The 15,757-nt window shown below is 39.9% G+C and overlaps 1 protein-coding gene and 1 long non-coding RNA gene across 2 annotated transcripts in view; one reads left to right on the top strand and one right to left on the bottom strand.

Moving 5' to 3' along the window:
• LOC132541431 (uncharacterized) overlaps positions 1-15,757 on the bottom strand; it is a 610,114-nt gene that overhangs the window by 220,781 nt on the left and 373,576 nt on the right. The gene's annotated exons all lie outside the window — the stretch shown is intronic.
• SLC44A5 (solute carrier family 44 member 5) overlaps positions 15,363-15,757 on the top strand; it is a 182,515-nt gene continuing 182,120 nt past the window's right edge. The window contains exon 1 of the mRNA XM_060201013.1: positions 15,363-15,669. Within this exon, the coding sequence (XP_060056996.1) occupies positions 15,363-15,669 (307 nt within the window). The remainder of the gene's footprint in view (positions 15,670-15,757) is intronic.

The following is a 15,757-nucleotide window of genomic DNA, read 5'->3' as shown; positions in this document are numbered from 1 at the left end:
CTGGGATTTCCAACACTTTCTACAATATGTATCCAAAGATATAATTATTTATTTTGGGTAAAGGCAGAGGAATTGAGAGGGGAGGGGTAGGTAGGAGAGAGAGAGAGGGAGAGAGGGAGAGAGAGAAAGAGAGAGACCTTAAGTGTTATTTCACTGCTTGTGAAACTTTCCTCTACAGGTGGAAACTGGGGGCTTGAACCCAAGCCCTTATGACTGTAATGTGTTTGCTCAACTAGGTGTACTGCCACACTAGACTTTCTAGAATTTCTAATAAGTGACAAATAGGTTGCATGAGAACTTTACTTTTTATTAAAGTCATGCAGATCTTGCAAAAATCTTTATTAAACTTGGAACTTTATGAAATGTCCTTTTACGTTCAAAGAGAAAGAAATCAGTAAAGGATTTCAATAATCTCTTCAATACTCTTAATAAAAAAAAGAAAGTTTTATAGCTCCTATTTCAACAATCGTACTAATTTGTATGTAACCACAGAGAATTGCTTTGAGGTACATCAGGACAGCTGTTACTCTTTAACAAGTTGGGTAGCACAATTGCTAAGTAACAGGAACTTCTCCAGATTTATATACTAATCAGAGATTAAGCTTTCCATTCTGAATAGTTTAATGTCTAGTCAAGGTACTTTCCACAGAATTGTCTTCTTCTATTAAATGGGAATTCATTGTCAAATTCAGTGATACTATCGTCTATTGGAAATGATGCTGATAAATGAGCTCATTGCATCTTAGGAGTAATTTCTGTAGGTACTCTACTCCCAGATCTCAGTGCTATTTTAAACATTGGAAAGTCAGTTTAAGAATTGATTATTCTTCTACTAGGAAGAAAGCTGACTTTAGAGTGTACAGCGACCTATAAATCGATAAACTTGATGTAGACAAAATGACTTAAAAGATAGATTTGCCAATTAGAAGGAAAGTTTAGATGTGACTTCCAGAGCTATTTGAAATGGACTTGAATTCATTTGACCAGCAAAATGCATTTTGCAGATTCACAGGGTTCAACAAGATAGTCTCTGCCTACCTAGAACTTTCCTTCTAGTAGGCAATTACACAAAAACATGTCTATAAAACAGAATGCCTTTCCTATAATCATAAAATAAATCAGAATAAAGTAATGAAGAGGGCAGGACACTCATGGATAAAAATATCAAAGTCAAAGGTGATATTTGAACAGAAAGTTCAGTGAAGGCAGTCAATAACCCCAAAATTCCTGGACAAAAGCACCAGTTAAAGAACTAAAATGCTTAATATTGCTGCAGTTACCTGTTTGCTTAATATTGCTGCAGTTACCTTCTTCTTCTTCTAGCATTTGCCCTTCCTTCGTAGCCTGTCAACAGCATCAGGTTGAAAGCTGTTAGGAGCTGCTTGTTGCTGGCTTTGAAAGTGACTGGGATCCATGTGGATTCAGTCCTCTAGGAAGGATCGTCAGTTTCCCCAATGAATGGGTACTCACGGGATGCACCACAAGAAGGTCGATCCAATGCATCCCTGTACCATCCTTATTTTGCTCCTTTCTTTCTTCCCAAGGGAACCTCCATCTTGTATTTTGTGTTTTTAAGATGCTTCCCCATTTTATCTCATTTCGATATACATATATATCTATATTCACACATATATTCATACATATATTCATACATGCATATATTTAGACTTGCTATTTTAAGTTTTATGAAATAGAAACCGAATTCTTATGGATATTTTTGCACTTTATTGTTATGTCTCTTATGCTATCCATTAATTTAGGTAATAATGCTTTTTTAAAAAATTATTCATTTTGCTTAAGATGGTTTCACATGACAAAGAGAGAGAGAGAGAAGACTCCCACTGCTGTAGAGCTACATATTAATGCAGTATATTAATCAAACTATTTCTGTGACCATCCTCCCAAACCTCTTACTTGTATATGTTGTATCATTATTTCCCGTTGTATGTATCCATTTTTGTATTGACATATATTGAGCTACTTCTAGTTCTGTTGCTATGGAGTTCTTTGGATTATATTAGGGCTTTGAATTCCTTTTTTTATCCATAGAAGTGATAGTAATAGCTTTTTTTTTTTTTTTGCTTTCAGCTCAGCTTTTGAGATTTTCATGTTTTGTATTCTGGTAATGGTTAGTTGTTGACTATTTTTCTTAGTTCTTGAAGCCATAGCAGTACTTTTAAAAGTACGTATTGTTCAATATCTATTCAGCTTGTTGCAAAAGAAAAAAAAATCTTTTATTGTGTGAAATCCATGGCTGTGTTTTGGAGCCACTCCAGTTAGGCTTTCTCCCACATCATCTCAGTAAAACTGCACTTATTAATGTCATCAGTGACTTTCAGATTGCTAAATCCAATGATCAGATCTCATTTCTTTATACATGTAAGCAATACTTGAATGACAACTTAAGCATTCCTTGTCGTAACTTGTTGAGCACCTGGGCTCTGAATTGCTTGTTTTTCTGAGAAGTATCTTTTTTGTATTAGAGTAAATAAGATGGCTAAGTAAGTTTTCAAGTGTGACCCACTCTGGAGGCTCCTCCTACTCAATGATCATTTCAGCACGTAGTTCATGAACTCAGAGGAACAAACAGGGCACTGGCAATAAATCAAAAGAAGTGTACCTTAGTAAGCCTCTACAATCACACACAATTTAGCTTTCCTCTTAGCTCACACAATTTTAAAACTGGAAGATGATATTCTTTTGGCAATCTTCCATCAAAACTAGAGAAATCAGAGAAAAAAAATATTGCTATCTTATAATGGTTCTGGTAAATTTTGAGAAACTCATGAAATTACCACCCACCTATCAATACTAGCTGATGTTAAGAGATAATACTAATCATTCTGTTTTTTTTGTGACACCTTGTTTTAGCATTGCTATGATTCCCAGGAGACCCTGTTGCATTTTTTAAATCCTACTAATTCATTGATAATGACTGAAGCCACTTTTGATGCAATGTTTTATTAGTGATTTAATAATGATTAACAAGATGGGAAGTTAACAGGGACCCAACACCACCAGCAAAGACACACATTTTTTTTTTTTGGTTTTTTTTTTTTAATTTTTTATTTAAGAAAGGATTAGTGAACAAAAACATAAGGTAGAAGGGGTACAACTCCACACAATTCCCACCACCCAATCCCCATAATCCCCCCCCTCCCATGGTAGCTTTCCCATTCTCTAGCCCTCTGGGAGCATGGACCCAGGGTCGTTGAGGGTTGCAGAAGGTAGAAGGTCTGGCTTCTGTAATTGCTTCCCCGCTGAACATGGGCGTTGATTGGTCGGTCCATACTCCCAGGACACACATTTTTTTAAAAAAAGATACTTTTTTCTGTAGATATTATCAAAGACTGATAAATTACAAGACACTTGCTTTTGCTATAGATTTGTCTTTAAAGGATGGCTATTACTCACAAAAAAAATGACTTGAGCAGGCAATTCAATCTCTCAACCTGGAAACTGTGACTGCAACTGTACCAATTCAGTGTTCTTAGAGGAGTCAGAGCATTTCTTGGTGTGCAGTGGAAATAAAGTCAATCCCCAAAGCAGTCAATTTTGGACTCTCTGACACAGTTATTAGAGAGAAGTGAGGGCCATAGTTTGAATTTGAGGGAAAAAACCAACATGCTTTAAACCCTTCTCTGGAAACAGAAACTAATTGCACCCTATTACTTAACTTTTTTTTTTTGCCTTCAGGGTTATTGCTGGGGCTAGGTGCCTGCACTATAAATCCCCTGCTCCAGGAGGCCACCTTTTCCCTTTTGTTGCCCATTGTTTTTTAACGTTGTTATTGTTATTACTATTATTTTTGTTGTGATTGCTGTCGTTGCTGGATAGGACAGAGAGAAGTCGACAGAGAAGGGAAAGACAGAGGGGGGAGAGAAGGATAAACACCTGTAGACCTGCTTCACCACCTGTGAAATGACCCCCCTGCAGGTGGGGAGTGGGGGCTCCAACTGGGATCCTTATGCTGGTCCTTTTGCTTTGCACCATGTAAGCTTAACCTGCTGCACTACCACCCGGCCCCTATTACTTAACCTTTTGTGACAGTGATGAGCAGTTTCAGTCCATTAAGGGTGTTTTGTTGTTGTTGTTTTTTGTTTGTTTGTTTTTTGCTTTGTTACAGGAGGAGACAATGTTCCTGGAAGTAGGAAGATATGCAAACTTTTGACCCCTTTCTAATTGCCTCTGACCTTTGCTCTCCCTTTACCTACATGATCTTAGTTCTTAAACTCTGGTCTCAGAGTACACACACACACACACACACACACACACACACACACACCAAAAAACAAACAAACAAAAAACATATTTCCCTTCCATATAAAAGTTTATTGCACAGAATTTTGGTTTTCTTTGAAACCTGGCAGAGGGCCTACTGGTTTGGCTCCAGAAATTCCAGAAATTCTATTTAATCTTTAGTCTCGATGAAGGCAAATATTCCTGTGGTTTTGGGTGTGGGTGGTGGCACACTCTGTTAAGTGCACATATTGCCAAACTCCAGGACCTGGGTGGGTGCCCCTGCACCCCACCTGTAGGCAGGATGCTTCATACTTAGTGAAAGATGTCAGCAGGTTTCTATCTTTCTCCCTCTCAATATCTCTCTGTGTTGTTAAATAAAATGAAGTAGAAAGAAAAGGGAGGAGGGGTAGGTAGCATTATGGTTATGTAGGAAGACTCTTATGCCTGGAGCTCTGAAGTCCTAAATTCAGTCCCCTGCACCACCATAAACTGAAGCTAATTGTTGTTAAAATTTGGACAGCTCTAGCTGGCCGGGCTAGCTTCACGGGCGGGTAACAGAGACGACTAGAGACATACGGCTGGGCAGGGAAGCTGTATTTCTTTATTCAGGAACAACGATTCATAAACTAAACCAAACTAACCACCAAACAGAACTCTGCTGTCTCTTTGTGGCAGTGCAAGCACTCTCTCTTACTCTGCCACTCTCCAACTCTGGAACTCTGGAATCCTGAAACTCTGGCGGGGTTCCTAGGGGCGGGGCCAAGCGGGCCCGCGAAACTAACTGGACTGATATAATTCTCTTGGCGGGGGAGAACTAGAACAACCCAATGTAAAGCATACAACAATTCTCCCTTTTCTTTTTAACTAAATGACTACAGTATCAAGGGTGTGGGGTGAACAGAAACCTATATCGTACAGGCATTTTTTAAAAAAGAAACTGGCACAAACATGGAGAAACATGTAAGCAAGTAACAAGAACCAGTGTGCTGCCAAGGGAAGGCCTGAGGGGACCATTTTTGCCTCTGTGGGCGAAACTTTATCAGCTTAAAAAACATTTCTTGCCTCTGGGGGGCGTACTTTCTTGTCTCTGGGGGGCGTACTTGCCTCAACGGGCATTTGCATGGGGGCGGGGAATGGCCTAGAGTCCCAAAGGCAGCTGGCTGCAATTTACTTACTATGAAACAAAACTTGTTATTAGCATATTTCTAAGGGAGAAGGAATTTGAGACTTTTACATATCAACAATGTCTTTTAACCTTTTGTTACACCCATTCAAGATGGAGTCACACCCTAGTTGTGTGCGGAAAGGAAACCTCAGGCATGAGAATAATTAGCATAGCCATTGTGCGATCTACCATTTCTAATAGAGAAGGTAATGGAGAGTTTTACATATCAACAAGTCTATTTAACCTTTTGTTTAGACCAACTTAGTTAAAATATATTGATTGTTAACTAATTTTTACCTCAGACTTTAAATGTAAGTTAATTTTATCTTTATGAGAATTACGTTGAAAACCTTTTTCATTTAACTTTGACTAGTAAGAATTTAGCCTTAAAGTTACTGTTTACCAAACTTTAAACATACACATAAACATGGTCATTAATACACAAGGAGAGAAACCTTTGTTACGAAGACATGTCATTTTAAACACGAATTTAGATATGTACTGTCTTAGTTGTTGGGGGGGTGCATTGTCTAGTGGTGGTCTCTTGGGCAGCTTCACTTCTAGGAATTGCAGGTTGCGATCTCTGTACAAATCTCTGCATACTCCAGCTTGTCTGCCTTCAGACTGGACCGGCAGCTAGAGATCTCATGTGCCCAGTTTCGGCAGGGAGCCCTGGGGTCTGGGAGGTCCGGGATTGTTCCAGAATACATAGCATGAGGGCGGGCAGGCCAGCTTTGTAGAAGGCGTGGGCCTAGGTGCCCAAGGGTGGCGGCCATGATAGGCCGCCGCGGCCCTGCCCCATGGCCCTGCCATGTCTGCTGCCCTGTTCACAGTGGCCGAGCAGTGTGGAGGGATCACACGTCCAGTGCCCTGCGCCACGCGGTGGAGAGCCGGCTCCTGTGGGCTGGCCTGCGTGCTGGCATTGGGCTCCTGCGTGGTGGCATCGGGCTCCTGCGTGTTGGCGTCGGGCTCCAGCGTGGTGGCATCGGGCTCCTGTGTGGTGGCATCGGCTCCTGCGTGCTGGCATCAGCGTCCTGCGGGCTGCGGGGATGCAGGGCTGCGGGCGCAGTGCATGGGGTTGTCTGGGCGCAGCCGGCTGGCTGGCTGTTTAACCAGGTGGAAACAGCAGCTCCGTGCCTCGCCTCTTGCCCGCTGACTCTTCCTGACTCCTCTGGCTGTTTTGAGTGTGCCCGAGCGCGTGGAAACCACAGAGTGGTCCAGAGATAAATGTTCCAGAAACAGCAAAACAATCTCGTGAAGAAAGAGCAGAGGCCTTTGGAGATCTCTTCACAAGCAGAAGAGAAGGCCATAGTACATAGGTAGCCAAATTGTCTTTACTTATCTGAGAGATGCGCAGGTCAGGTCCACGTGGACACCACTTGTTGTTAAAATTCGGACAGCTCTAGCTGGCCGGGCTAGCTTCACGGGCGGGTAACAGAGACGACCAGAGACATACGGCTGGGCAGGGAAGCTGTATTTCTTTATTCAGGAACAACGATTCATAAACTAAACCAAACTAATCACCAAACAGAACTCTGCTGTCTCTTTGCGGCAGCGCAAGCACTCTCTTACTCTGCAACTCCCAGAACTCTGTAACTCTGGAACCCTGAAACTCTGGTGGGGTTCCTAGGGGCGGGGCCAAGCGGGCCTGCGAAACTAACTGGACTGATCCAATTTTCTTGGGGGGGGGAGAACTAGAACAACCCAATGTAAAGCGTACAACAGCTAATCAGTGCTCTGGTTAAAAAAAAAAAAAGAAGGCTGCCAGGAGCCAAGAATTTATAGTGGTAGCACTGAGCTCCAGCAATAACCCAGGTAACAATAAATAAAAATAAAAATAAGTCACTGTGATTTTTAAAAAATGGCTGATGCAGACAACAGAAATTAGGATAAAATTTTGTTTGTTCTGTAAATTCTTTAAGTCAGGATGAAGAGAACTATTAGAGATTAGGTTATGCTTTCGAACCACTATATGAAAAGTTGAAGAATTTCACACATTTGTGTACCCCTTAATTTCTGCTATCAAATTTGCTGTATTACTTTTTTTTTTTTAACCAGAGCACTGCTCAGCTCTGGCTTATGGTGGTGCAGGGGATTGAACCTGGGACTTTGGAGCCTCAGGCATGAGAATCTGTTTGCATAACCATTATGCTATCTACCCCTGCTCTATATTACCTTTTTTATCTCATGAATTTTGAAATCCCAAACTCAAATGCTTTATGAGTTGATTACATCAGTTCTTAGATTTTTTTTTTGCAAATCTACTAAATGTTTTATACTTGCAAGTGTCTAAAGATACAAATAGCAAGAACATCTAAATGATTATTTATCTCTTATAGATTCAATTTTATTTTTTATAAAATGAAAAAAAAATAAAAGATCCTATATCAAATTCAAATAGCAACTATAGTAAAAAATGCTCTGGAGTCTGCAGGTATTTGTTTGTAGTATTTGATTTGGGTAGGATAAAAGTTGGTAGCTCACAGAAGAGAAACCACAACTGAACTGGAGTTGGTGTATTGCACCAAAGTAAAAGACTCTGGGGTGGGTGGGGAGAGCACAGGTCCAAAAAGGATGACAGAGGACCTAATGGGGGTTGTATTGTTATGTGGAAAACTGAGAAATGTTTTGCATGTACAAACTATTGTATTTACTGTTGAATGTAAAACATTAATTCCCCAATAAAGAAATTTGAGAAAAAAAGTTGGTAGCACAGATGATTAAGTTTCTTTAGGGAGGAATAATGCCTTAAGTAATCAGTGATAGAAAAAGAATGTCATAATCCTAACACGCATAGAAGTTGTGAAGACTAAATTAGCTCCTGTGTAATATAGAAGGCATCTACCTTTGCTCTATTATGTTCATAATGCTATTTTTAATATTGTGTGTGGCTGGAGTGGCAAGTAAATGGGAGACATATGGCAGGAGATTAGACACAGTAGTAGGTTCACAGCATGTCACATAGGACTCTAAATGGCATGGTACGGAGTGCTCCTTTTGATTCTGTAGCAAGAGTCATTAAAGATAAGAGGAGGGAGTCAGCCTGTAGCGCAGCGGGTTAAGCGCAGGTGGCGCAAAGCACAAGGACCGACATAAGGATCCCGGTTTGAACCCCGGCTCCCCACCTGCAGGGGAGTCGCTTCACAGGCGGTGAAGCAGGTCTGCAGATGTCTATCTTTCTCTCCTCCTCTCTGTCTTCCCCTCCTCTCTCCATTTCTCTCTGTCCTATCCAACAACGACAACAACAATAATAACTACAACAATAAAACAACAAGGGCAACAAAAGGGAATAAATAAAATAAATATTTAAAAAAATTTTTAAAAAAAGATAAGAGGACAGAAACGTTCCAGAATCAAATTGGTTTTTAGTTAAGATATTTGCTGTCATCTGGAGGCCCTTCAGAAGGCCTTGAAGGAATCCTGTTAAGTGAGACTAGCCAGAAAGAGGAGGATGAATATAGAAAGATCTCACTCCGGGGCAGAACTTTTTTTTTCATTATTATTATTATTTACCAGAGCACTGCTCAGCTCTGGCAAATGGTGGTGCAGGGGTCCTGGGCAGAACTTAAGAAGAGAGGGGAAACATAAAGGAAAACTTTGAGTGGTTTGGTATATTACATCACTGCAAAGAACTCTGGGGGAGGAGGACAGGGAGAGGAGTGAGGGTGTAGGAGGTAACGTTCAGGTCCTGGTACATGATGGTGGACCTAATTTAGGAGTTAGTGTTTTGCAGACACCCATCTTGGTGAGATGAGAAATTGTGCCCATGTTCCTACAACATTACTATAAACTATTAACCTCTTAATAAAGAAAATAAAAAGATATTTGCTGTCAGTGAGAGTTCATCTCCAAGATTATGCACTGACTGCTTCTGTGGTATGATGGAAGGATGATAAAGATCTTCCTGCTCTCAGAGAACCTAGTCTATCATTGCAGAAAAAAAAAAAAATAAAAGGAGACAAATGGGATTGTTGCATAGAGATCCATCAATATGCTTCTGGATGAGTTTCATTGAACAGAATGAAGAGAAATCAGAACCATATTGATAGACTTGAAGCTGAATGCAAGTAGAAGGTAAGGGAGATTAAAACCTCCAAAAACTAAAGTTTCCAGGTATGCTGGTACTTAATGGTATTCATTGATATGGGAATACAGAAGAAATGTGAGTTTAGGAACAGGAAGAAATGTGAATTAAGGGCGGATTGAGTTCTCTTTTGAGCCTCTTGCATTTGGGATAACAACATGACATCTCTTGAGAAATATAAAAGAGCTTCAATATTGGAAGAACTCTTTTCCAAATAAATTTTAAAGACATCTTCAATGAAACAAATCCAATTACAAAGAAGACTAAGGCAAGTATAAACCTATGGGACTACATCAAGTTAAAAAGCTTCTGCCCAGCAAAAGAAACCACTACCCAAACCAAGAGACTCCTCACAGAATGGGAGAAGCTCTTTACATACCAAACATCAGACAAGAGGCTAATAACCAGAATAAATAAAGAGTTTGCCAAACTCAACAACAAGAAAACAAATAACCCTATCCAAAAAGGGGGAGAGGACATGGACAGAATATTCACCACAGAAGAGACCCAAAAGGCTGAGCAATACATGAAAAAAACGCTCCAAGTCTTTGATGGTCAGAGAAATGCAAATAAAGACAACAATGAGATACCACTTCACTCCTGTAACAGCGGGAGCTGGGCGGTAGCGCAGTGGGTTAAGCGCCTGTGGCACAAAGCACAAGGACGGTGTAAAGATCCCGGTTCAAGCCCTCGGCTCCCCACCTGCAGGGGAGTTGCTTCACAGGCAGTGAAGCAGGTCTACAGGTGTCTATCTTTCTCTCCCCCTCTCTGTCTTCCCCTCCTCTCTCTCCATTTCTCTTTGTCCTATCCAACAACAATGACCACAATAAAACAAGGGCAACAAAAGGGAATAAATAACAAATATTTAAGAAAGAAAAGAAAAGGTAACAGCAGCAAATGCTGGAGAGATTGTGGGGTCAAAGGAACCCTCCTGCACTGCTGGTGGGAATGTCAATTGGTCCAACCTCTGTGGAGAACAGTCTGGAGAACTCTCAGAAGGCTAGAAATGGACCTACCCTATGGTCCTCAATTCCTCTCCTGGGGATATATCCTAAGGAGCCAAACACACCCATCCAAAAAGATCTGTGTACACATATGTTCTTCTATTACACAATTTGTAATAGCCAAAACCTGGAAGCAACCCAGGTGTCCAACAACAGATGAGTGACTGAGCAACTTGCAGTATATATACACAATGGAATACTACTCAGCAATTAAAAACAGTGCCTTCACCGTTTTCATCCCATCTTAGATGGACCTTGAAAAATTCATTTTAAGTAAAGTAAGTCAGAAACAGAAAGATGAATATGGGATGATCTCACTCTCAGGCAGAAGTTGAAAAAGAAGATCAGAAGAAAAAACACAAGTAGGACCTGAACTGGAATTGGCATATTGCACCAAAGTAAAAGACTCATGTGTGTGTGTGTGGGGGGGATACTGGTCCAAGAAGGATGACAGAGGACCTAGTGGAGGTTGTATTGTTATATGGAAAACTGAGGAATGTTATGCATGTACAAACTATAGTATTTACTGTTGAATGTAAAACATTAATTCCCCAATAAAGAAATTAAAAAAAAAGAGCTTCAGAAAGGCAACCTTATGAATAGAAAAAAAAATAGAACTGAAATTATAAGTTCGGAAGTTGACTAGTGGAGATGGTTACTGAAATTGTGACAGCAGTTGAGATCTCTGTTTGAAATAAATTAAAAGAGTAGAGGCTAGAAAAACTTAAATTTTGGGGAGTCCTGGCGGTAGCTCAGTGGGTTAAGCGCATGAGGCACGAAGTGCAAGGACCGGCATAAGGATCCCTGTTCGAGCCCCCTTCTCCCCATCTGCCGGGGAGTCTCTTCATAGGTAGTGAAGCAAGTGTGCAGGTGCCTATCTTTCTCTCCCCCGCTCTGTCTTCCCCTCCTCTCTCCATTTCTTTCTGTCCTATCTAACAATGACAACAATAACTATACCAACAATTAAAAAAAAAGAAAAATTTAAATTTTTTTTCCTATTATATTTATTTATTTTACAGAGACAGAAATTGAGAAGAAGGGGAGTGATAGGGAGAGAGACAGAGAGACACCTGCAACACTGATCTCCACTTGCAAAGCTTTCCCCCCTGCAGGTGGGGACTAGGGCCTCAAACCCAGCTCCTTGTGCATTTTAACATATGCGCTCAGCTAGGTGCACCACCACTTAACCCGAGAACACTTTTGTTATTAATGAATTTTAGAAGTGTTGGCGATATAAATAAGAAAGGACTTAGGATATAGCAAGAAAACTTGGGACAGAGTATTCATAATGAGTATACATTAGTAATTTTGAATGCTATTTTTATTAAGTCAAACGAAGGGTAAGGAGAACTCATGCTTTTGCTTTTTTTTAAAAAAATGAGAAAGTTATTGACTAACTCTGGAGACAAGTTTTATTTTAGTAGAGGAGAGAGCTCAGTTTCATTAGATTGCAGGAGAATGAGGAGAAAATGTGAGCTGAAGCAACAGGGAAATAGATTTCACCTATTTAATCTATAAATATTTATTGAACATTTGCTTCTCATTTGTGAAATATAGGGCAAGGGAAGAGATGAGAAAGTTATTTCAAAGGGAAATCAGGGTCAATGTGGGATTTTTTAAAGGGAAAAAACTTCTGGAGGAAAAAGAAGTAGTATAGATGCAGAGACAGGCTAAATGAAGAAGAAATAATAGAGCCAAGATCCCAGCAGGCTGGAGGAGATGAGCTCTTAAGCGTAGAGGAAGAGATTCGCTTTGGCCTTGTGGATATTCAGGTGGGGGAGAAGGGCGAGGTTGAAATGTAGCTCCATTTTCAGAGCTCTAAACTGTAATAGACATGAACCGTTGCTTCCTTTGTTACTTGTTACTGTTTGTGACAGTGCTTCTGAATTGTCATAATAATAGTATTTTTCTTTGGGGTGGATCTTCACATTTTTCAGGTGAACAGAACTCTCTGGATACCATTTGCAAATTCAGTGGGAATGCAGTGTTGTCAGGACCCCACTTAGTCATTTATGACAATATTGCAAAATGGAACTGAGTATAATTTCCAGTAGTGCAGTCACACAGAAAGAGTCTCCCAAGCCATCATTTATTTGCTATGCAGATCATTATATGGCCATTCTCTGGAAATGGCTTCGGTTAGAGTCAATTGATAATCATGGGAAATGATACAGTGTCAGCTTCTGAATGTGCAGTGATACACATAGTATTTTAACATTTTTGAGAGCTTAAGGAACTGTTCTTACTCATAAGAACACAAGAGTGTTGGGAGCATATAATATTTATGAGAAGAAGCCTAAATAAGGAAAACTTCCTTTTGTTTACATTTTGAGGCAGAGGTGACTGTTTCTTTCCACTGGGAGTTGCAGAAAATGTCTGTGGAGGACTGGTTGAGACAGTCTCATTACAGAATAAAAGAAGCTGGGTTTACTATAAAGAGTATTCTCATCTTGATTCAATTTGGATCAAAACTCTTCTTGCTGCCAAAGTGTTTTCTTTAAATTTTTGTTTATAAAATGGAAATATTGACAAGACTATAGGATAGGAGGGGTATAATCCACACAATTCCCACCACCAGAACTCTGTATCCCATCTCCTTCCCTGATAGCTTTTTCTTATTCTCTATCCCTCTGTGAGTATGGACCCAGGGTCATTATGGGGTGCAGTAGGTGGAAGGTCTGGCTTCTGTAATTGCTTCCCCATTGAACATGGGCATTGACAGGTCAATCCATACTCTTAGCGCCTCTCTCTCTCTCTCTCTCTCTCTCTTTCTCTCTCTCTCTCTTTTCCCTAGTGGGGCAGGGATCTGGGGAGGTGGGGCTCCAGAACACATGGTGGGGTTGTCTGCCCAGGGAAGTCTGAAGTGTTTCTTTAATAGTTACTTTAGGAAAGCTCACCAAAAAGCATGGGAAATGGATTCCTGAGAGGGTGTAGTGCAACTGAGGAAAGACCTGAATTGGCAAGAAAACGTTAACCTTAATTTAATGCATTATATTTTTTTAAAAAAATGCTCACTAAAGTAAGTGGAAAAGAGTTGAGAATGGAATACTATTTTCATTTTTGACAAGAACTGCCTTGACATTCAGGTACCTAAAATGGCAACTGTCTACATGTAACCAAGAATAAAATGATAGCAGAAATCCTCTAGAAATTCTACTTTGTGGGATAATGTCTCAAAGTAGGGAATTAAATTTAAAAGAGACATTTCTTTTTGTGACTATTAGGAAATAAACAACCTGTACTTTTGATCATTTACTTGAATTATGTGTTTTCATCTAAAGGACTGACCTATTCCTCCCCTTCCAATGGCTGTTTTTATTGTTTAGCTTTTGCTACATCATCAAAAATCTCTTATATTTCTCACTGGACATGAATTAATAATGCTTACCTGCAACACAGAGAACTATTAAAGTGATAAAAAGACAATGAGTGTATTCCAGCTCTCTGATAAAAAAGAAGAAAATCCATCCCTGCTCCTCCCTATTAGATTATTAAATGCTTAAAAATACATGGGCTTTCTGAAAGAAGGTCACATTAAGGATCAATTAAATAAATAAGTTAATTAAACCTTGACATTCTGAAATAATACTGGAAAGTTCTAAGTAATTTTAAAACAACATTGGAATATTGACTTGGTACCTCACATTCTTTTAAAATACTGTAAACCAATCAATTCCACAACATGGTAGGCCACAGTAGGCTGCTGAATCTCTAATAGTTAGAAGATCACAATTTATTTGTGTAGATAATAATAGTAATATATTGGGTCAGGTGGAACCCTAAACCACTGCAGTTTTATGAAGTCATAAGAATTCTCTTTTGGTTGTTGTTATTGTGCGTTCATTGTTCCAAGTGGTTTTTTGAAGATAGAAAGGAAGAGAGACAGAGGGAGACAAGGAAAGACACTACAGTACTGAAGCTTTCTTCAGTGTGTTGGGAGCTGGGCTCAAACTTGGGTTGTGGGCATAACCAAGAGGGCTCTATCCTGAGTGAGCTATTGAACTGGCCTGACAAAGAATTTTAATGACTTTATTAATTCTGCTATGTATTTTTTTCTGTCTACTGCCATACCACCTCAAACACATCTGATATTACCTAAGTATTTTATTTTCTTCCTTAATAACATAGTAAGACAGAAACTAAAAATGAAATTTAAAAAAATATTTATTTTATTCCCTTTTATTGCCCTTGTTGTTTTATTGTTGTAGTTATTATTGTTGTTGTTATTGATGTCATTGTTGGGTAGGACAGAGAGAAATCAAGAGAGGAGGGGAAAGATAGACACCTGCAGACCTACTTCACTGATTGTGAAGTGACTCCCCTGCAGGTGGGGAGCCGGGGGCTTGAACCGGGATCCTTATGCCGGTCCTTGTGCTTTGCGCCACCTGCACTTAACCTGCTTTACTTCAGCCTAACTCCCCAAAAGTTTTTTAAATTTAAACCAGTATTTGCGGGGCTGGGTGGTGGCATACCTGGTTGAGCGCACATGTTAAAATGCACGAGTACCCAAGTTCAAGCCCCCGTTCCCCACCTGTAGGGGGAAAGCTTTGTAAGTGGTGAAGCACAGGGCTGCAGGTGTCTCTCTGTTACTCCCCCTCACTATTTCCCCCTTTCCTCTCAATTTCTGGCTATCTCTATCCAATAAATAAATAAAGATAATAAAAAACAGTATTTGCTTAAGGCTGCTGCACTGATTCTTCACTGGAGAGATTTTTCAATTCAATAAAATGAGTCTGAATATTTTCCCCAGTTATGTCACAGACTACTCTGACTTGACTGCTTGGGTCAGACAAAGTTATTTTTAAATTTCTGGTAATGACTCATCTCATTCCTTTGTTATTGTTGATACTTTTGTTGGCTTGAGTGAATGGAATTCTGTGCTTGGACAAGAGTTTCAAATGGTAAGGAACTGAAAAGCAGACTGTCTTGCCCTTCAGATCGTCTGGCTTCATCAATAGCAGAATCCCATAGCACCTGTTTGAGATTTCCTGAGTGTACTTATACAAAAGGCAAAGATGCAAAGATTTCATTCCAGCCTGCTGAATCTGATACCCTGGGAACAGAGTCTGAAATTTGCATTTTAAATGAAATTCAGGATTTCATACTGAAATCTAAGAACCCAAACTATGAGATCAAGGTTAAGTTCCTGGAACACAGTAAAGACAACCCTCCTGGTAATGTTTCTTAACTCTCACTACTCCTAAATGGTAGCAATTATTAGTGGGAAATGCTTGTATTCTCTCCTCTTTATATTGTTTCAGG

The sequence above is a fragment of the Erinaceus europaeus genome, chromosome 11 (assembly GCF_950295315.1).
Source record: "Erinaceus europaeus chromosome 11, mEriEur2.1, whole genome shotgun sequence".
Classification (NCBI taxonomy): Eukaryota; Metazoa; Chordata; class Mammalia; order Eulipotyphla; family Erinaceidae; genus Erinaceus; species Erinaceus europaeus.
Note: the sequence above shows the minus strand (reverse complement) of the source record. Positions and strands in the feature narration are given on the sequence as shown.